This window comes from Agrilus planipennis, unplaced genomic scaffold (assembly GCF_000699045.2).
Source record: "Agrilus planipennis isolate EAB-ADULT unplaced genomic scaffold, Apla_2.0 scaffold41, whole genome shotgun sequence".
Classification (NCBI taxonomy): domain Eukaryota; kingdom Metazoa; phylum Arthropoda; class Insecta; order Coleoptera; family Buprestidae; genus Agrilus; species Agrilus planipennis.
Window position 1 is genome coordinate 779,145 of NW_020442445.1, and position 22,863 is coordinate 802,007.

The 22,863-nt window shown below is 33.9% G+C and overlaps 1 protein-coding gene across 3 annotated transcripts in view; it reads right to left on the reverse strand.

Moving 5' to 3' along the window:
• Nucleotides 1-22,863, reverse strand: part of LOC108733578 (cAMP-specific 3',5'-cyclic phosphodiesterase) — a 565,440-nt gene that overhangs the window by 281,608 nt on the left and 260,969 nt on the right. Inside the window, exon 2 of one of the 3 annotated variants that reach the window (XM_018464777.1) lies at nucleotides 6,137-6,332. The exons of the other annotated variants lie outside the window; for them this stretch is intronic. Coding sequence (XP_018320279.1) covers nucleotides 6,137-6,255 — 119 coding nt within the window. The 5' untranslated portion in view covers nucleotides 6,256-6,332. The remainder of the gene's footprint in view (nucleotides 1-6,136; nucleotides 6,333-22,863) is intronic. 3 annotated transcript variants of the gene reach the window in all.

Below are 22,863 nucleotides of genomic sequence, written 5' to 3' on the forward strand. Positions count from 1 at the left end.
GGTATGAGAAAGCTCTGTGCAAAGTGGGTGCCGCGCGAGCTCACTTTTGACCAAAAACAACGACGAGTTGATGATTCAGAGCAGTGTTTGAAGATGATCACGCGTAATAAACCCGAGTTTTTGCGTCGATATGTGACAATGGATGAAACATGGCTCCATCATTTCACTCCGAAGTCCAATCGACAGTCATCGGAGTGGACTGCACACGATGAACCCGCTCCAAAGCGTGCAAAAACGCAACAGTCGGCTGGCAAGGTTATGGCGTCTGTATTTTGGGATGCGCGTGGAATAATTTTCATTGACTACCTTGAAAAAGGAAGGACCATCAACAGCGACTATTACATAGCGTTATTGGACCGTTTGAAGGACGAAATCGCCGAGAAACGACCGCATTTGCAGAAAAAGAAAGTCCTGCTTCACCAAGACAATGCACCGTCTCACAAGTCAGTGAAAACGATGGCAAAAATTCATGAATTGGGCTTCGAATTGCTTCCGCATCCACCGTATTCTCCAGATCTGGCCCCCAGCGACTACTTCCTGTTCTCAGATCTCAAAAGAATGCTCGTTGGGAAAAAATTTTCGTCGAATGAAGAGGTGATCGCCGAAACTGAGGCCTATTTTGAAGCAAAGGACAAATCGTACTACAAAAATGGTATCGAAAAGTTGGAGGATCGCTATAATCAGTGTATCAACCTTGAAGGGAATTATGTTGAATAAAAAAAACGAATTTTGCAAAAAAAATATGTTTTACTATTTTAGGCCGGGGACTTTTCAATTGACCTGTTACACAAAACGTATTATCCATTCAAATTACTTCCTCTTCTGATTGTGAGGTTAAACTTCATACTAATAAGAAAGTAATATACGATGGAAAAAGGGGGAGAAGGAACGACATTACCGGACTTTTACTACCTCATTAGATAAATCGAAAGTGAGAAGGCAGTAACTTTCAGTCCATTTTCTTTTATTATAGGTACGTAGGCATGGTGAATTTGGCCCGAAAAGATAAGCGATATCTCTTTTCGCGAGAATTCTCATGAATCACACCAAGCATCAAGCATCCTGAGGAATCTTTGGTAAAAGTTTCTTGCAAAGTCGTTTAGTATCAGGGATGCTCCCCGAGCAAGTTTACAAACTGTGGCATGCTGCTCGTCCTCCTGTTGCGCAATATTAATAACGGAAATGAAAAAATAACGGCCCTGTTATATTAATTGGATAAGCCCAAGTTGAAGCAACAGTGTGGTTCCATTTTCTTAATAGGTAGGGGAAGAACAAGTGTAGAAATAATTCTGCCAGGACTCAATAGTGTGAATCAATATATTCCTTTATTCATTCGGAAGTTGATAGAATGGTACCAAATTTTAAGGAGTCAAGCTCCTCCACCAAATGTGTCGATGACTGTGGTTGTAAATTACAATAGACAAAAATTTTGGGAGTTGTAAGGATAAGAATATAATATTGTATGCAAAATTTAAATCATACTCTACACCGAGTGTTTCAGATACGAACCGAGAAATGAGATACAAAATATAAAGGTCCTACTTATTTTTTGTTTTTATTTTAAATGCCTTTTTCTAAATATTCATTCCTGTTTGAATTCGGATAAGTTACTTAAACCTAATTTCTGAAAATATTAAATAAAGCTAGTGTTCGTTTTCTCAGAAACGAAGTTATCGAAGCAATTATAAAACTTTTATAATTTTAGTCTATTTATTTTTATTTGCATTTATTTTGTTAATATTATTTTTAAGTTATTCATAGTCATGCTCGGTCACTAGAGTCATTTTACAACCCTGCCAGTTTGTACCTTTCATCTGGTATTTCCAAATTGCTTTTCCTTACAGCTAGAATGGTTGAGTTTCCACCATACTAGAGTCATGTTGAGTTAACCCACCATAAGGTTGTCGTAAAGGGATTCCATTCTAAATGGAATACAAATGGTATAATACAATATCAGTATGGATATGATGTTGTGATTGCGATACTTGCATTCGGTCACTTAATGTATCACATACTTGCAGATAAGGAAAAGTATTAAGGTAAAGTCCATCACGTAAATCTAGATAGAATGCAGGTATATATGTATGTATATGCACTGACCACTTTATACATACCTACGCGTTACGGAAAAGCTACATATCTACGTATAAACTTCTTAGATTAATTGCACAGTACATTCAAACATGTAATCGTTTAAATGTGTAGGTACGGTCTGTTCGCTTTCCTTGAAATCTGGGAAATGGATTTCGCATGTTTGTTATTCGGTATGCATAGGTACGTTTGAGAATGCAACAGAGTATACACTGGATGCATCCTAAGCGAATACTTCAATTCCTGAGATTCCCATTATTTATTCGAGTATCTCGTCTATATGTTAAATCAGAAGAATCAAACTGCGAGATGTTGACTAAAGTATTATGATCTTATACTGCCATTAAAAAGAGACGGAGCACAACTGTGTTGTAGTCAAATGATTATCATCCGTGCCGGTTTTTATACTTTTCACGAGCCAAAACAACGCATTAATTTTTGCATATGTTTATTTGCAAATATATACTCATAATCATAATTATCAATTTTACTCACCATCAGAGAAGAATTTAAGAATCAAACTTGACATCGGTTTACTGTTTAAGAACTGTCAATTATACATACTCGAACTTTTCTTGTAAGATTTTCTTTCATTTTCTATAAAAATGATAGTCTAGATTTTTCTCCTACATATCGTAAGCTATTAAAATCTAATAGACAGAATCAACAAAATTTTACTAATGCTCGGTTTTCTTGTTACCATAAATAGAAGTCTAAAACTCGGTTTTCATAAATTCTTATGTGTGAGCTTTCTATAAGCGCTTGGTTCTTTACTCTCCAATTTTAAGCTCATCAAATACCTTCCATCTTACGTTCAACAATATTTTCTAGGAGTATATTTACTCAAAACAGACTTAAAAAGGAGAGCGAGCAAACACCGGAAAAGAAGCATTAAAAATCATTTGTTTGAAATTTCTCCTTTGAAACGTCATCCTAAGGTCGTCAGTTCTAAGACTGGTTGGTCACGCACCTCCACTCTTTCCTATCCTGAGCTAATTTTCGCATTTCCCTAAAACTAGAACAACCCACATCCTTAACTATTTGCGAACAGTGGTCTAATCTAGGTCTACCTCTACTCCTCCTAACTCCTGCTTCTGCTACTAATATGTTTCTGACTAGATCTTCATGCCTTTCCATGGAGTTTTCTGTGCTCCTATTCTTTTTAATACCTCATTTCTAACCTTCTCTATGCACGGTATCCTCATCATTCGCCTATAACACCACATTTCGAACGCTTCTAACCTTTTCTACCCACGTTATCCTCATCATTCGCCTATAACACCACATTTCGAACGCTTCTAATCTTTTCTTTTCCACAGAGCGCATCGTCCATGTTTCGCACCCGTACAGCGCCCTTCAAAAACGAATACGTAAAGGTCATGTTACAACACGCGTAGAGCGTGGATCAGTATAAGTAAAAAACAAAACGCTAAGACGTCCGCTCCAGGCCGCGCCAAATCCGTTAGACGGAGCATGGATTGGCAATTCACGTGCCGTTAACAGGGGCTTAAGATTGACGTTTCATCGGTAAAATGCACGAGAACTGGAACGCTAACCGCCGTAGAAAAGTGAAGCTTAAGTATGGAAGCAGTTCCTGTACATTTCACTGCGTTTCATATACATAATTGTCCCCCTTACACCTTCTGTTCTTTGTTTAGTTTCAATAAATGCTATTAATTACAAAATTACGTCAATAAATTGTTTCAGTAACGAAAACAAAAAGTAACTTTGAATTAAATAGCTTCATAGAATAAGATTACTGCCGTGCCATGTTGTCGATATTATTTTTCCTCTAATTGGCGTCAGTGTTGTGCGACATGAATTTTCCTGTTTTTAACAAGTTCTAAGTACGTCCGAAAGAGTCGCTTGAAATATTTATTAGTTTCTTTAAAAGAAAATATTACTTCAGAAAGAACGAATACGTCTTTTTAAACTTTTCAGGAAGTTTCTATAGCAACTAATTGTTTTGTCCCTGGATCATGTTTATGATAAAGCGTGACCACTTTCGTCATATAGGAAAAAGAATAGACAGAAAACAGAAATCGATCCATATTTTAGGCTTCAAATACAACAGTGTCGTAAAGTGTAACGAAACGAAACGCCTTAAAATATCCCTATGTACTATAACTATGTAGATATTTACTTGTGAATATATTACGTGTATGTATGACGAGGGCCGTGATTTCGGCGCTAGCTTGACTATATTACGGTTCTAGCACAATATTATGTAAAATTTTACCATAACCATAAAACTTGTAAAGGACTGACCGTGTAGTGTCATGTTTACCTCTGACCTAAGCATTTCTGAACCGTTTGCTCTGTAAATTGTATCAAAGGAACTTCATAAAAGCGAGGCGGATTAAACGAAAATGGGTTAGATTTTACGGAAATTATGGTAAGGCGTTCATTACACTCGGTTATTCCATTATATGTTTGTATAATATATTTTCGAAATGAAGACATCGTATATATAAAAAGACAGAGGGGTTAATAATAAATCAATAAACTAATACCTGATCACTGATGAGCATATATGTTTTAACGAATTTTGTGGTGGTTCTATTTCCTTAAACAATTCTCCTTAAATATAACATCGAAACACAGTAATTTGTCTAACAATTTGGTATTTATATCAGTTGGAAATTTATACTAAGGTTTACTTTTCTCGTTCGCTCTCTATTTATATCAACTATCATTTTATAGACTTTATCGTCAACATTTATTCAGTAATGGAATGTTCTTGATCATTTCCGGAAACTTCCCGTAAATTCCATTTGTTATTACTCCCTGGTTGATTTATGGCTCGCTCACATCAAAGTTGCTACCGGTATAGATCGCCGTCTGCGGCATTCATTCTTAACAATATAAATTTATTAATAACTGTCATCTAATTATTCAAAACCATTAAAACACCCTTAACATATTCGTATCAGATGTAACATGCATTCACTACATTACAACCTGTCTAGACGTTTAGTTTGGCATTGCTCTCTTTTTAAGTTACCTAGCAGTCATAGAAATGCAAAATGCAAAAAGTTTAAAATATATTATACAATATTCTTCAGAATATTAATGTTTTCTTTTCTTATTAAACAAATTGTTACTTATTGGTTATCCCTCTTTAATAAAAAGGTTTTGTTGCCGTTTTTCTTTTATTGATTATAGGAAAAGAAAAAAATGCAATTACGATAAATGATGAAATGCGTTTAATATCTCTTTTTCGCTTCCGTGTTTTATATTACTCAAATTTCAATATGGTTTTATCCCATCCAATTTCGATGGTTTTCGTTACATGTATATTGCATTGAAGAAAACAACACGATTCTCGCAATTTCCGGGAGAAAGAGGTTTTTCCAATAAAGTTGTCAGTCTTGGTGAATTTACAGCACCTGCTCTGAAGTTAAACTAGTCACCTTAACGAGTCGTATATATTCGTTTTTCAGCATAAAAACATAAAATGGCGAGAATTCCCAAGCGAGACCCCTTACTCTTACTCTACCGTTGCGTTATGGCTGACAAAGCTTTCCTGAACCATTTTTCAAAATTTGACACGGTAAATTCATACGAAATTTATTTATACTGGAAATATACTCATATTATCCACTAGAAAAACAGCTAATAAGTAGGCAGATATAGAGGACCTGAATTTAAAGCAGACCTGTTATACTTTATCAGAAAAATGAAACAAATAACGTAAGCTGTTTGAATCTACTAAAAACTTTTGAACAAACGTTATAAGAAATAATGCTTTAAAGAATACAGTGTGATGTCAAAATGAAAATACGCTTCCTAACTTAAAAATAGAGTTCATGGTAACTTAATACACTTATTTAACGATAGAGTAAACCAATGTGTTCTATACGTTTACATCTGACACTATCTATTGTATTGTTTTGAGTATTTATTCTTACTGACACATGGAATTTCTTTATTATTTACGGCTAACGCTATCAGATTTGCTTAATGAACTGTAGTTTCTGAAATAGGCTTATTCTTAATTATAATTATCAGTTTATGGTTTAGGAGCAACTGTCTTACAACTCACCCGCATATCCAACTGTGACGTCGTCGAGGAGTTGTAGCGGCTGGTGGTACAAGCAACCGAATACCACCCATTGGAGGGGGCCCAACCCTCACTTCGGGCACACGCAACTCCTTACTCATCTCTCCTCTTGACTTTCCCAAAAACTCATTCTTCAGGACATGCTCAAACTTAATTAGTAGATAACTCGATCATCACACTGAAAACGTTTCTGTTACCTTATCGCCATCAACTATAAGAACGTGCGAGAGTCAAGTAAGAGATCCCTTGCAAATATTTTCTACATTTAGTTACCGAGGAAAAATATTGGTATTCTTGATTTATTTCGTATGAAACTAGGAATACCAATGGGCGATATTTTTCGGAATTGGAATTTGTTGGGTTTTAAATTTATCTAAATTATCTGAAGAGGGTTCGAAATTTGGGTTTAGTGATTAGCAAAATTCATCTTAGTCTTGCAGTCCTCTTTCAGTTTGCTTAAACACTAAATATATAAAAAAGAAACTTTACCACTGTTGAAAAAAGGAGATGTAGGTACAAGAATGTCCTCAGAGTAAGTGTTCTCTGTTCCTATGTCTGGGTAACACATGGTTGAAATATATATATAAACTTTTTTTTATATTTTTTACTTCTTTCAAGATGAATTCGTGCGTTGCAGGAAGGGTCAATTTATGCATTGGAGGAAGTTTTCATAACTCTCACAACTACTGACATTATTTTCTTCAAAAAAAAAAAAATGAAAAACTCGTATGTATCACAGAAAATTTCNGCCACACAGACAGTTGGCATTTTTTTTTTTTAATTTCCTACTGACCTAAAAATGACCCTATATGTTCAAAATTAATTTATTTACGTTATGCGTCCGTGTTTGGTTCACAGAAATTCATTTAAGTACTAAATTTCAACTTAATCAATAGATTCGGAGGAAATTGACTGTAACAGAAGGATAGATATATACACGAGTGGTCCTATAAGGGTTCCGTTTTTTATTTGAACGTAAGGAACCCTAAAATCGTTTCAAATTAGACAAAGCGCTTTCCGTATATGATGTTAAAATCTCCTGCGCCCAGCTCCCCTGAACTGACATACTTTGTTGTTCTATTTCAACCCGCATTGCTATAAATATTCGTTTAATTTTATGCTTATTAAAAAATAATTGCTAACAACAGTCAAATCGTCTAGAAAACGAGTAAATATATGAAATATGGAAACAGAAGGCAATAAAATTGCCATAATTATTACAGCAACATTTCAGATGATTGAAGTTTCAATTAGATGTTCCTTGTAGACTTGTCATAAAAAAGTATCTAAGCGTTCGTTTAAATTGGAAGGAAAATCCTGTATCTCGATAAAATTAAATTAACGACTAAAAAGCATTGGTCGTTTGACTATATAACCTCAGAGTAAGTGTTCTCTGTTCCTATGTCTGGGTAACACATGGTTGAAATATATATATAAACTTTTTTTTATATTTTTTACTTCTTTCAAGATGAATTCGTGCGTTGCAGGAAGGGTCAATTTATGCATTGGAGGAAGTTTTCATAACTCTCACAACTACTGACATTATTTTCTTCAAAAAAAAAAAAATGAAAAACTCGTATGTATCACAGAAAATTTCAGTATTTAAGATAATTGCACAGTCGATATACAGCTTTGCTTATCGTTATTTGGGTTTGATGACCGCGGTCCAGAATTAGTTTTCTTACTGTGGTGAATCCGTGGAGGGAATTGAACATCAAATGTTTCGCCAGCTACACCAGTATCCTCCAAGAACTTGGCGAAGGCGTTGAGAAAAGTTGTTTTGAAACTGACGAAGGATATTACGTCCTCAACATATTTTTGGTCATTAAATCAGAATATCAAATCCTCTTCAGGTATCTCTAGTCGAAAAAGCATTAGCCTTCTTATGTAAATTAATTTTCAGGATATAAATCATAATTATATAATATCATTTGAAGAAAATGGAAAATTCGTATACAGTTACAAAGTGTGCATTCTTTAATTAGGATTGTTATTGTCACTGCTTGCTCCTTTTAATGAAGAAGTACGTATTCTGCCGCCTCTTTAGAACAATGAAATCCTTTCTTTCATAATGCGAAAAGTTGACAGAAAGCTATGCTTACAGAAATTACAACAGCCCGAACACTGTCGCAACAAAAACATGAGAATGAACACAAAAGGACAACGAAAAAGGACATGATAAAATAAAACTTAAAATGTACTAGATATTAAAATCGTGAAGTAACCAATCCTGATTGCTTTTATCCTGAGTCAGAACCTAAAACCTATTATGACCTTACAAAAATTAAATAACTTACTACATCCTTAAAAGGGATAAAAGAAAAGTCTAAGCGAAAGTCGCTTTCTGAACGCCATTTGATCAAAAAGTAATTAATTAGACTTTTATACCTGTTTCTTATATTCAAGAGCACAAAATTGACCCCATAAATCAAACACAAACGTACCGGTGGGTAAACAAATCAATACCTTTTAGGAAGGTTTATGTGGATTTGTTTGGTGAATACAACGTTCCCAACCCTTTTTAGATAATTAAGCAATTAGTAGTTCGTCTAACTTTGCATAGAAAGGGAGGAGTGTATAAATAATAAAGGTTTACCTACATGGTGAAGGTTATTGGGGCAAAAGTTGTAATAATTAATAAAAAAGCCGGACAGGACAGACAGACGCTGGAGTGATCCGTGAGGGTTCCGTTTGGTGGAGGAACCGAATCCTAACCTGACAACTAATTTAACACTGCAGTTAAAAAACAAGTTGTCCCATACATTCAAACAGCAAATTTAAATTTGTAGGCACAGTAATGTTTTCCCTAGACAAAATATTCAGTCTTTTAGAGACTTTCAGCATCTCTGAGAGCGTTTCTCATAGTCTTTAACAGTCTTTCAATTATTGCCTAGGTGTTTTTATGGATCTCTGACAGCCTCTGTATGAGAGACTCGAACGATAAAATAGTTAATTCAGAGATTCGAGTCTCTCACAGAGAGACTGAATGAATAAAATTGAAAAATTGAGAGACTCGAGTCTCTCGTAGAAAGATTGGGGTCTCTGAAATATGTTGAACTCAAAAGCTTTTAACCATGTCTATCGAGACACCACTTATTGAAAGATTCGAGTCTCTCGTTCAGAGACTGGATACGAAATGAGGATCTCTCTATGAGCGACTCGAGTCTCTCGTTCAGAGATGCTAAACAGGTTTTATGATAGTCTCTCGACAGTCTCTCTCAGCTACACCAGAGAGACTCGAGTCTCGCTTTCAGAGACTCTGAGAGACTGAACATTTTTATCTCGGGTTTCTATCCACGATATTATTAATTTTCCTGACATCTATAAGTAAAGAACTGTTTTTATTCTTTTCAAAATTTTAGGTTCAGTAGTTTCGGAGATAGGGAGGGAATGGTCAATTTTCATCTAATTTTTTAAATAACTTTAAAATTACNTACAACAAGCCTTTTCATTTGATATGCCACACAGACAGTTGGCATTTTTTTTTTTTAATTTCCTACTGACCTAAAAATGACCCTATATGTTCAAAATTAATTTATTTACGTTATGCGTCCGTGTTTGGTTCACAGAAATTCATTTAAGTACTAAATTTCAACTTAATCAATAGATTCGGAGGAAATTGACTGTAACAGAAGGATAGATATATACACGAGTGGTCCTATAAGGGTTCCGTTTTTTATTTGAACGTAAGGAACCCTAAAATCGTTTCAAATTAGACAAAGCGCTTTCCGTATATGATGTTAAAATCTCCTGCGCCCAGCTCCCCTGAACTGACATACTTTGTTGTTCTATTTCAACCCGCATTGCTATAAATATTCGTTTAATTTTATGCTTATTAAAAAATAATTGCTAACAACAGTCAAATCGTCTAGAAAACGAGTAAATATATGAAATATGGAAACAGAAGGCAATAAAATTGCCATAATTATTACAGCAACATTTCAGATGATTGAAGTTTCAATTAGATGTTCCTTGTAGACTTGTCATAAAAAAGTATCTAAGCGTTCGTTTAAATTGGAAGGAAAATCCTGTATCTCGATAAAATTAAATTAACGACTAAAAAGCATTGGTCGTTTGACTATATAATAAAAAATGAACTGCTATTAATATTTTTAAATTTTTCTTTCTCAGTGGCAAAAAGGTTGATAATGTAGATAAAGAATTAATGATTGCGGAGTTATTGATAATGAAACGTGAGTTAGTGACCATGTCATCGTGTAGAAAACTTCGACCTAGACAATATTTGAGATAGTGCTGTACAACAAAATCATATAAAACTGTTAGGTAAATACTAAAGGCATCGGTAAGTCACCATAAAGCCGTTCGCAAAATTCCCATTTTAACAATAAAAGGTCAGAACACGCACTAGCTTACTTTGCTTTTACGTCATAAATGGGGAATGGCGAGCAGGCATGACTAAGCAAAATAAAAATTATACTATAACTCCCTTTATATGTTTACCTATATATGTATCGACGATATCGGAGCATGTTTATAACTGAAAGCTTTTATCTCGCATTTTATGCTTTCCCATATCCTTTCATATTTTATTCAGTCATACTTCACGACTTCCCTATAAATCCCCAAAGAGACTAATAGCACACAGAATTAAAATTATTCACATTTCGCTCCTAGCCTTATTCAATCTGAATTTACAATTACGATTGCAAAAGATCAAAAAAATATTTTCTCATACGTAGGAAAAAGCCACTTAACATAGTCCACAAAACTGTTAAATACTAGACGATATTCCCCATTGCACATGTATTTGAATGTATTAGAACTAAGCTGCATTGTTTAACTCTAATTACAAGTGGATATTTATTGTTTGTATTTGTGTCCCAAAATTCCTGTTTAGAATTAGATGCCAAATACGACCGCCATCTGTTGAAACAAAACCTAAGTTTTAAGGGGTGCATAAATTCATGTTTGTTTATAATGTCATGCACCTTTTAAAGGTTAGGCTATGCTAAATTCATGTTCCCCTGATTCTCTCTAATTGTATTTATAATTATACCAAAAAAGGATTTTGACTCCGATGGAGAACAAATTGATAAAGGATTTCGCAGCCAGTCGTCTTCAGTTGCTCCCTATCGTTTCGCTAAAACAAGTAGCGAACGTCTTTAGAGGTCCAAATATTCATGAAGGTTATAGCCCATGAGATTCTAAACTACCTTTAATACAGTGACTGATATCGGCTATGGCACATTGAGAAATTCGGCATCTAACGGGAAACTTATTTAATTTGATTTCTACTCTGAAAAGATAGCGGTAACTTCCAATTTATTTTGGCGGTAGAACTAATATTTCAAATTATTATGCTAATTTGTCACTCCAACTACATTCTTAATAAAACGAAGTGCACAAGTAAGCGGCTACATTATTAATCAAATCATAAATAACTTGGAATCGCCAGCAAATTTTAGTTTAAATCAGTACCCACTATTTATTTTTATCAACTACATCCTCTGCCAGTGTGGTGGTGAACCTTTTTAATATTTTAACCATTTTAGTTTATGCGTCACGGGTCTGAAAATAAATCCTTAAATTGTATACGCATATTATATAAATTTACAATCTTCAGGTGCACCCTACACTAGGACGTAAATGCCAAAATTAAACTACATGTTTCTAGAAAATTATTTGGTTAAAATTAACTTTGTAGGTGCAGGCGGACACGGGAGAATTCAGTTAACATTCCTCAGCGACAGACGGATTCATCCAGAAAAGGGACGACGGTACAAGGATGAAATAAAATTAAAACCGGGGAAACTGGAAATGGCGAGTTGCAGAGCGAATAACTAAACATTTCGTAACTAAATAAGATCTACAAGAGTGGAGAAAATACATTAGTAATAATCTAATAGGTAAAGGTGGCGGATGGCTTCTCTGTTACGGCATTTTCGTAAGTTGGCATTTTAGTATATTATGTTTGAGGCTTTGTTTTACGTACAAGCACATATGTGTACGGTGTAATCGCTGCTATTTATTCAATAGTCATAGTAGACTACCTTTTTACTAAAGATCCGGAGGTACACTAATCGACACACACATACTGTGTAACAATAGAAGTTCGAAAGCCTTTGTGAAAAATGAAGACTTAACATACATACAATTTAGACAACTTTTAGAAGTGAGTTAGTTTAATATGAAATATTAATCTGAAAATTAATTTTTGAATTTTTTACCCACTACACGCTACTTCAGATTAATATTTCCGTCATTAATTTGAGGTAGCGTGTACTGGGTAAAAAATTCAAAAATGAATTTTCAGATTAATATTTTCAAATATTATTTTCAAATTCCAGATAATTCGATGACAAAGTAAATAGGCATTCGGGTGACAGCCGTAGTCATCAATTGCTATATGGTCAGATAACCGTAATACAAATAAACAAAGCAAGTGATATAAATATAGTGACAAACAATTAAACTTTTACCATCATCATAAGGTCGTCAGTCCTAAGACTGGTTAGACACGCACCTCCACTTTTTCCTATCCTAAGCTAATGTTCACATTTCCCTAAAACTAGAATAATTCACATCCTTGACTATTTGCGAACAGAAATCTAATCTAGGTCTATCTCCACCCCTCCCAACTACCGTTTCTGCCTCTTATACATCTCTGACTAGACCTTCATACCTGAGAAGGTGTCCTACCAACCTATCTCGCCTATTTTTTATTGACTTCCATGGTCCTCTGTTCTCTTACTCTTTCTAATACCTCTTCATTTCTAACCGTCTCTATCCACGGTCACCTCATCATTCGCCTGTCATACCACATTTCGAACGCTTCTAAACGTTTCTTTTCTGCCGCGCCCACTGACCATGTTTCGCACTCGTACAGCGCCTCGCTCCAAACATACACTTTTAACAACCTTTTTCAAAATTTCTAAATTAACCGTTCGCGAACATAGAAGTGACTCCCTTTTATTGAAGACGACACGATCCTGCGCTATCCTCTGCTTTATATCCCTACTACTCCTTCCGTCCTGACTTATCTGACTTAGATACCTAAAAATGCATTACGAAATAAATAAGAAATAACTTAAGTGTTCGTGTTATAGTGTTAAATAAATTAAGAAGACGACGACAGGACATTAACAACAAAAAAATGGTAGGCTCTCTTACTTTAAGTATAACGATTCAATTATTTTCGGATAGATTTAAATGTACCAATATTTTGACAAGTTCTAGAGCTCAGTACCCGGCAAAACTACTATCCGGTGCATCTCTAATTCCAATAGAATTAATTGGTGGATACCATAGTAACACGCAAGACAACGATTATATGAAGATATGTATTTTGCTGGAATTTACATATAGAATTGTTGATTCGTGTGCTATCGGTAGCAGATGATCTTCGCCTGACCTTAATTTATAAAAGTTTTCGAAAGCTTGCGTGATCATCGGCATAGTAACTGTTCGAGTTCGCTATTTTAGATCAACGTTGCTCGGATGCCACTTTAGGTGCTTTACACTTTTATAAGAGGACTCTTCGTTCGACGGTGACGGTAGTAAACGGCGGCGTCGGGTGCGCCCTTCCGGCTATCATTCAAACATGTACCTGTACGTGCAGTCATACATACATACATACCTATACGTTTCAAATATTTTCTTTAAACGAAATGTAGTTGCTATCCAGCATGAATCTTCATACGAAATGCTTAAAATGGCACGAGATTAAAAGAAAGATTAACGATTTATCGCATCGAATTCATGGTTGAAAATTGAAAATGATTTTTTATCTTAAAAACGTATGTTTTAGAAAATGATTTTTCATGAATTATCTAAAAATCTTACGTTTTTTAATAAATTTTCCAAATGAATATAAAACCTGTATTTGTAAAATAACAAATTGATTCGTTTTTTCTTAATTTAGTAGACCTAATACTTGCCGAGTTATAGCACGCTAAGTTAGCCTTCTCTTTGCCAAAAGCTCTGTTCGAAAGTTTCAGCATTAACGGAAAATTTTTGAAGGAAGACTTATACGACATTTATAATGAAACACACTATTACCTATAAGTAGAGCTTTTCGATTGCACTAACGTGGTATCGGACCCATTGAGTCCAGGTAGGATTATACGGACCTGATATTCGGTTATTGAATTCATTCTTAAATGGAATTCCGCGAATCGCAGACCGTTTTTTCAAGAAACTTACCGAAGAGTTATACTTTATTTTCGAAAATTACGATTTCTACGTTTTAGTTAATTTTAAGCATCTAAAATGTTATTAAGAAAAGACATGTTAGAAAATCCTTTATAAGTAGGGAGTTTTTGTAGAATTCTTTGATCGATCTTCGCAATAACGTCGAGTTACAAGTAAGTTTCATGTCATTTCCCCATTAACCAGCTTTCATGGAAAATAACGATTTATAAAAGACATGAACTTGCATGCACCGCAATTTTCTGAAAGAAGAAAGACATAACTTGTAGGTTCAGACCAGCTCATAAATGCGAAAACACAAAAAACCTCTTATACCTATTACTAAAAGGCGCGTCCAAAGGGTCATCAATTTATTTTTTGCTTTATTTATTTATGTACGTGCGGATTTTTCTATTATTTACTGACTTCAACACGACATCACAACATTAAGATGGTCGAAAAACTCGGAACTATTTATTTTTTTAGAGCAACACGAAAACAAAAACACATTCACAAGAAAAACGGCAGTTTTATGTATAGAAAAGCATCAGGTATTCAAAGAATATTCTATCCAGATTTCAAATTTCTAAGTTCATCAAGTTTAGACTGTGCAGCGTCTGTCAGTCCCCGTAAGTTCCAATAATGATAATGACAAAATCTGTCAACGCCCATATAATTTATTTTGTAGTTCATTTCTAGACTTTGTAGTAATTTGTATTAGGTTCTCTGGGGATGATTTTGTCGGAAAATTTAAAAGCGAAACATCGTGGCAGAGCTATTAGGAAAAGCACCTACATTAAAGTAAATCGGCGAGCACGTAGAGACAGGGAGTGAAAAAGAGAGACAGAGGAGGCCAGATATTTAGATTAATTCAACAATGATGGTAAAAGGTAGCATATGCGGGACTAATTTACGATTTACTACCGGGTGAATTACATCACTGCTATAAAATAAAACTGCTGCTCCAGTGTATTCTATAAAAAAGGATACACGAACGTAATTTGTATGTCCGACCTAGACAAAAATTTCAGTCTCTCTTCAGTCTCTCAGAGACTTTCAGCGGCTCTGAGAGCGTCTCTCACAGTTTTTCACAGTCTCTCAGTTATTGTTTAGGTAGGTGTCTTTATGGATCTTTCACAGTCTCTGTATGAGAGACTCGAACGATAAAATTGTTAATTCAGAGATTCGAGTCTCTCGTTCAGAGATACTAAACAGTTTTTTTGACAGTCTCTCGACAGTCTCTTTCAGCGACACCGCGGAGACTCACGGAGACTCGAGTCTCGCTTTCAGAGACTCTGAGAGACTGTAAATGGTTTCAATACATTTTACACCTTGATTATTAATATATATACAGTGTATCAACTTAAGTCGATGGCATATGGGAAATTTCTTTATCATTAATCTTTCAAAAGAAAATTACTCTTTATAAAAAGTCTTGCATGGTCTAAAACAAATAATGACATCATTAGACTTAATAATTTATCAGCCATATACAAGTTTTGGCACAAACAAAACAGTAAAGTCGTACTCTTGCCCCATATGACTGAATATTTATGCATGCAAATTAACAATAATGCAATTCTGATCTAAGTTGCCGTGTATATGACATGTTTCTCAATTTCTCTACAATTTTAGCCTACATTTAGTGCTAAATGAGTTCCAAAAATCAATATGAAATATGTACTCTTGAAATCAGTCGAAAGATGTCTTTGAGGAAAAATCTATAAATATAATTCAATAAAAGTAAAATAGGTAGTTACCTACTTATATTTTAAAGGGCGAAAATTTTGCTAATTAATTGAGTCTTGAATCTTTTCAATTCCTCCAACCATGTACTTAAAAACTGGAGGCGGTTATAAAGTGATTGAATAAAAGAAAATAAACTCACCCTTCACTACTACAACGCCATTTAAATAACGGGAACGCGTGTTTCGCCTACTTACCATCTAGAGAAGTACGCATTTTCAATATGAGATTGGTTGTCATACCTAATTTACTTAATTGAAATAAAATACAAGTAATCAAATAAATCGCCTTAATAATTTGCAAAGATTTTCAGGAAATAACAGTTTTAATTATTCCTTTAATTATCACGTTTTCCCTTTTTGAAGAGCAATTTATGAAAAGCTTTACAATAATTTTCTTATTCCTCACAATTCTCAACGCACGGAAAACCAGATACAACGTTTACCAATCTAAAATCAAAATTAAGTTAACCTTTTAGCAGCAGTTTGTACATATGCATCAAGTTAGAGTGTACATTCCAATGAAGATTTCTGAATTAAAAAGAAATTAAAACAATGAAGCTTAGCTATTTTGAATATTTTAACAATTTACTTTTTCATATATGAACATCATCATAGGATCGTCAGTCCTAACACCGGTTGAACACGCACGCATCTTCACTCTTTCTTATCCTCAGCTAATTTTCGCATTTCACTAAAACTAGAATAACCCACTAATCCTTAACTATTTGCCAACAGTAATCTAATCTAGGTCTACCTCTACTCCTCTTAACTATCGTTTCTGTCTCTATGTCTCTAACTAGACCATTATGCCTGAGAAGGTGTCCTACCAACCTATCTCGTCAATTTTTTATTGACCTCTATGGAGTCCTATGTTCTCCTATTCTTTCTTATACCTCATCATTTCTAGCCTTCTCTATCCATGGTATCCTCATCATTCGCCTGTAACATCACATTTCAAACGCTTCTAACCTTTCCTTTTCCGTCGCGCCCACTGTCCATGTTTCGCACCCGTACAGTGTCGCGCTCTAAACATACATCTTTAACAACCTTATTCAAATTTCTAAATTAACCGTTCGCGAGCATAGAAGTGATTTCTTTTTATTGAAGTGGAATACACCCTGCGCTATCCTCTGCTTTATATCCCTACTACTCCTTCCGTCCTGACTTATCTGACTTCCTAGATATCTTAATCAATCACTTCTTCTAATTTTATCATTATATGAAAAGATTTGAACAATTGATTCAGAAATTAACCTAAAGCACGCTGTTTTTAATCCCTTTTCTTTAATGTCGATGAAGACAGGCTTCTATTATATTAAATTTAATAGTCTATAGTTATTATTGCGATATACAAACACGTAAGTCATTCAGATTCTTTCATAGATTTCTACAAAAACAACTGGAATATTGCCTACAGTATGTATATTGTATAAGAAACAATTTAAAAACAGAGCTTTGATAATAGATTCCGAGAGATCAAGGGCATGACTAAAACCTTTGTTTTGCGTTGCTTTTTAACATTCTCTGATGCAACGGGAGAGGTAAAAGGTATTTCGCATCGTAAAAGTACTTCAAAGAATGAGCATACACATAAAAGGTCTCTTTTTTCTTTTTTTAATGATGTACCACCGTCATTCACAGGGCCTCGGCAATGATGAATTGACGCCATACTTTGAAGATGCTTACTCATTAAAAGTCATGGATGCACATTGGCGTCAGTAGTACGCGGCAGTAGTTCGTTTTAAATTATTCTACTTGCCCACCTAATTGTCTAATTTAACTTCAAATAACAGAAATAGAAACGAGAACGGAAAAAATAGATTCTTACCGTTTCGAAAATTCTTATGACTGCCGTTTTCGTTAATTTTAGTTAGGAGCAGATTCAAAAGTAACTATTAAGTGGATCCGTCACTGTTATAAGAATCTTTTGCATCAGGTGATGCCGAATTCCCTCCCGCAGGTAGTTTTGGTTAAAATATAGATAGTCGAATTCCCTCCCGGGTACTAACCGAGTTCCCTCCCGTTCGTATCAACTCCGATAATTAAGTTAACGACTACTTACCGATTTTATTTATCGAAAATAAATACATATTTATAGTTCACTTCAGTACTTCTGTAAATTAAAGATAAAATAATTTCAGAAGGAAAACACATATCAGTTATGAAATGTTTATTTATTTAATTTTAAAATGGTTTCCGACTACCTTAACAAATTCAATGTTTGGAAATTCGTGCGCGTCTAGCTTTTTGATGCAATCATCTAAAAAAACTTTATTAGTTTTAGTTTGTCTTGTTAACAGTTTTTTAAAATTAGATGAAACACTTCGTATTTTACCATAAATTTCACATTGAAAATCTAGTAAAACAAGTTCATCCGCCGCCGTTGGGAGGCAATTGATGTATAATTGGGAGGGAATTCGACATATACCGAAAATTTTAACCCTAATTAAAAACAGGTATATGGGAGGGAACTTAGGCATTATCCTTTGCATTAGGTATGTTAATATTATTTAGTTAAAGTGTAAATCAACATCCTTAACTGCAAAAATATATTATAGGTACTTAAAAATTGTTAGTACGAAATTTCCTTTTCAAAGACACCTACCCGAAAAGCCAAACATGAAATGGCAAACATAATTCAAAATTTGTGTTTAATTTGTATTCAGGGACATTCCTACTTTACATGTCCCTTAAATTTTAATTTATGTAACGGTCTAAAAGCCCAACAAAGCAGTGTTGACTTTAGTTCTATATTGTGAAATTTGCATTTTGATGATGTTTAACTTAAAATGACAAGCATGAAAACGATAACGAAGACTTTTGATGTTTTTAACTGATGTTTATTCAGTTGATATTATCGCACCGTTATTTATTCTAATTGGTTGTAAGAAATAATGGATACCAAATTGAACCCGGTACCTCCACCAAAATGTGATAACTTTTTATACAAATAGTATAATAGATAATTATAAAGAACATCGCAAATCCTTAGTCGCTTTTAACAAAAAGAAATTACTTCTGTGTTTATTTGAAAATTCGGGAGAGATTGTTAGAGGTTGTGTGGACGAAGACGTAGTAGAATTACAAAGTGGATGTAATGGTAATTGGCTTTAAATGACGAGGTATTGAAAAAGGAACACAATAGAAGAAGCTAAGGAAGCCAATAAGGACGGGAGGAAATGTGAAAACCATGGTTTTAAATTATTATTTTTAAATGCAAGCATTAACTTCCGTACAGAAAAACTGGTCGCTTCGTCATTTAAGTGTATATATACAATGTTGTAGAAAAAGTACATTTTTGCTTTTGACTTTTATTCGCTTCGCAATTATCCAACAAATGACAATTAAAATAATTAGGCCCTTCAAGCAAGCTTTCTTTGTTGCAACAAGAATGAAACGGATCGTCGGTAATAACTGAACCGTAAGCGAAGACCATACTTCAGTGTGTAGCAACCAAAGCGTGCTGATCATTTTAATTTCTAATTATTAGCTAACTACCTGTACTTATAAATAGAATGGAAAACTTAAATAAGAAAATATTCTATTGAATTACATATCTATAGGATTTTTCAAAAATAGTTCAGTTTAATGTTTAATATGCATGTTTTATATTTAATTAATAATTATTAGTATCCAAACAACAATAGGGTGCAAAAAACACTCTAACAGTGTAATCTTGTATTTTAAATAAAGCTCAGGTTAAGCCTAATGTTCAAGATATATGTTCTGTTGAAGTCGTTTTTTAGACTTAACGTAAACCAAAAAGGATTTACTGGTAGGATTTTCTTGATTTGCATAAGCATTCTGGCTGCCCTTTCTACCCTAAATATATTATGGAACATGACATTAGCTCAAGTAAGGGGATAGACCGCACCACATAGACAATGGATAAGAGAATGGAACAAGATTGTTTCTAAAACCTGCAAGAATTCGAACCTTTTCGAGCAAAAATTTTTTCGAAAACGTGCTATGTAGCGAGACACCTGTAATGTACGCAAACTACTTCGGAATTGCTATTAAGCATTAAGATAATTTTATGATCGCCTTTATCCTTTTCAAATATAGATATTTCGTGAATTGGATGTCCATGTCCAGATGCTGTAATATAATCTCTTTTACCATGAAATCCTATGACATTGTTAGTTACTTAATAGTGGATTAATATGCAATATTAATTTGAAATCATTTTTTCGATTTTTTATTTGTCACACCCCCGCCACAACAGCAACGATTTTTCCCTCATTAATTTGAGGTAGTTTGTAGTGGGTAAATAAAAAATCGAAAAAATTATTTCAAATTAATATTGCACTCTTTTACCATACTAAACAAATACTATATCCATTTGATTAGCTAGAAACAAAATTGTCCAGTTAGTGAAATAAAATGTTATTGCACTATCCGGTTCCACTACACGAACTGGACATCAAGTTCATGAAATGGACAATTACGCCAAGTGGGTGCGTCACATATATAAGACATTGCTTTTTGTTTCGGATGAGAATAAAGATATGGCATGAGAATAAAAGATAGAATTTCTGTAGCAATTTCGAGACATAACTATTTATCACAACTAATACCAGTAGAAACGTGGGCACTGTATTTTATCGCCTATCGGAAGGATCACCATTAATCACAAAAAGACAAATGCAAGGTAGACAGTGCATATAAACGTGTCCGGAAACTCAATATCTTTCTCCTTCAATTCGCCGTATTTCTTTCCGGCGGCTAAACTTTTAAATCCATTATTTCGTTGGAAAAAGCGCGTGAGAAGTTTCTTGATGTGCGATACTCCGAAAAAAATACACGCCGTCGCGCCGTCGGAAAATAAATTTAACTTCACAATGAAAATAAACGTCTCGAGACATTCTACACGGCAGGGTCAAACCGAAATTAAGTCGGAAAACCCGATTCGATAAATTTTAAAAAAATAAAGGTAAAATATCGCTGACGATGTCTAAGTATTATTGGAAAGGGAATTGCGCTTGTGAAAATAATATAAATGGTCTGGAACTAACAATCTCTTTGCACAAAATATGTATAGATAAAAAACAGTTGATTAATATGAGATTTATTGGTGTTATTGATAAATTGGTACCTATTAGTCTTAGACTTATCATAGTTTATTTTACATGATTTGACTCCTCAAACAACACTCGGGAAGGTTGGTATTACAGAAAAACAACAGGGAGATTTACACATTTAAAAAAAACCTTGCAAATTTTTCAGGTCATTAGGAAAATATTAATTAATAGAAGAACTGGATAATTTTGAGATATGACAGGATTTTTCAAAGTGAAGTGACAGGAAGTATTTGATGTAAATTTGACCTACCATCTACCTTTTTTTACTTAAACAAAACATGGCCGTGCTGAAAATCTCAAATCACGCTTGCAATTTCATTCAAAAGGAAGTTTTCTTTAATCTATCTATATTTTAGACAGCATCGCTTTACGCTCCAGAACAAATAGTAGATTTATTGTATTTACCGGTACCAAAAGGAAGAAATAAGATAAGTACCTGATTTCATTGTTTCATGCTATAAAAGAACCTATTTTTTTAAAACAGCAAAACTTTATTTTACTGATAAAACTAGCACTGCAACACTTATTTTAATTTGTCTCCAACTGCTACTATCCATATCAACAAAAGAGTGACCTAAATAGAATACCATACTTTTTATTTATTATAGATATATGTCAATAACATGAAGCTATAAATATACTTGAAATGTGTTTTGATAGAAAAACATGAAAGAAGTATAGTCGTTTAGTTTTATGACTGTTTTGCTGATCGCATTTAGGCAAACATGAGAACAAGAGAATATAACATCATCAGTCTCGCTAACGACGTAAACAGAGTCGTTTGGAATTGGGGAACAATTTCGAAAAGCTCTGTAGTCCATTCGACGATCCACGAACTATATTCAGGAGCTTTCCATTGACACAATTAACCGAATTAAAACGACAATGGAACAAAATAAAAGGGTCGGACGTGTTACAGTTGCCAGTGTCCTCGAATATAACTTTTCGACTATTGCTTTTGTTCGTCTTATTGCCAAGCATTCGAGTTGAAAAATTACACTTCTTGAAACTTTGCAGATTTTTAACAATTCCGGAACAGTTCATTAAGTAAAAACCAATTCTCATTTGTACTAATCGATGAACTTTAAACTCCAACGAATAATAACAAGGTTTTAGGGATATAATTGATGAAGTTGCTTAATATGTTTTGAAATTGGGAAGTATCATCGGTTACTCACTAGTAAGTAATTGCAACTAATTGTTATGGAACATTTTAAACACTTTAACGTTTTCGTATTATTTGCAAACAGATTCAATACTTTGCCTTCTAACAAATAATAAGAGCAAGTTTAAATCTCAGTGGCAAAGAATTAAAATATCGATTCTATTTTGAGAAACGATTACCAACTTCCAAAATTTGTATTGAAAAACAGTACATAATTTCATAATCCTGATTGAAAAATGAGAAACTACATTGATATTTATAAATCAAGTATTTAAATTGTTACTGTTATTGAATTCTCTATTGAACGACTTCTTTTAAAGACACTTATTCTTAAAAAAAAAATTTTAGCAAAATATATATGATACACGGTAAACGTATTACAATTTTGCAAAACAAACTTAGGATCCTTATTAGCTACGGAACTAATGTAGTTTAAAAATACTTTTCTCTCTAGAACTCCCACCATAATTTTTCCCATAAACCATAAAAGCCTTTTGGGATAATTAAATTACTGATAGATTAGTTTATTAAAATTGTAGGTCGATCTCGGCGGTTAGTTTTCACAGC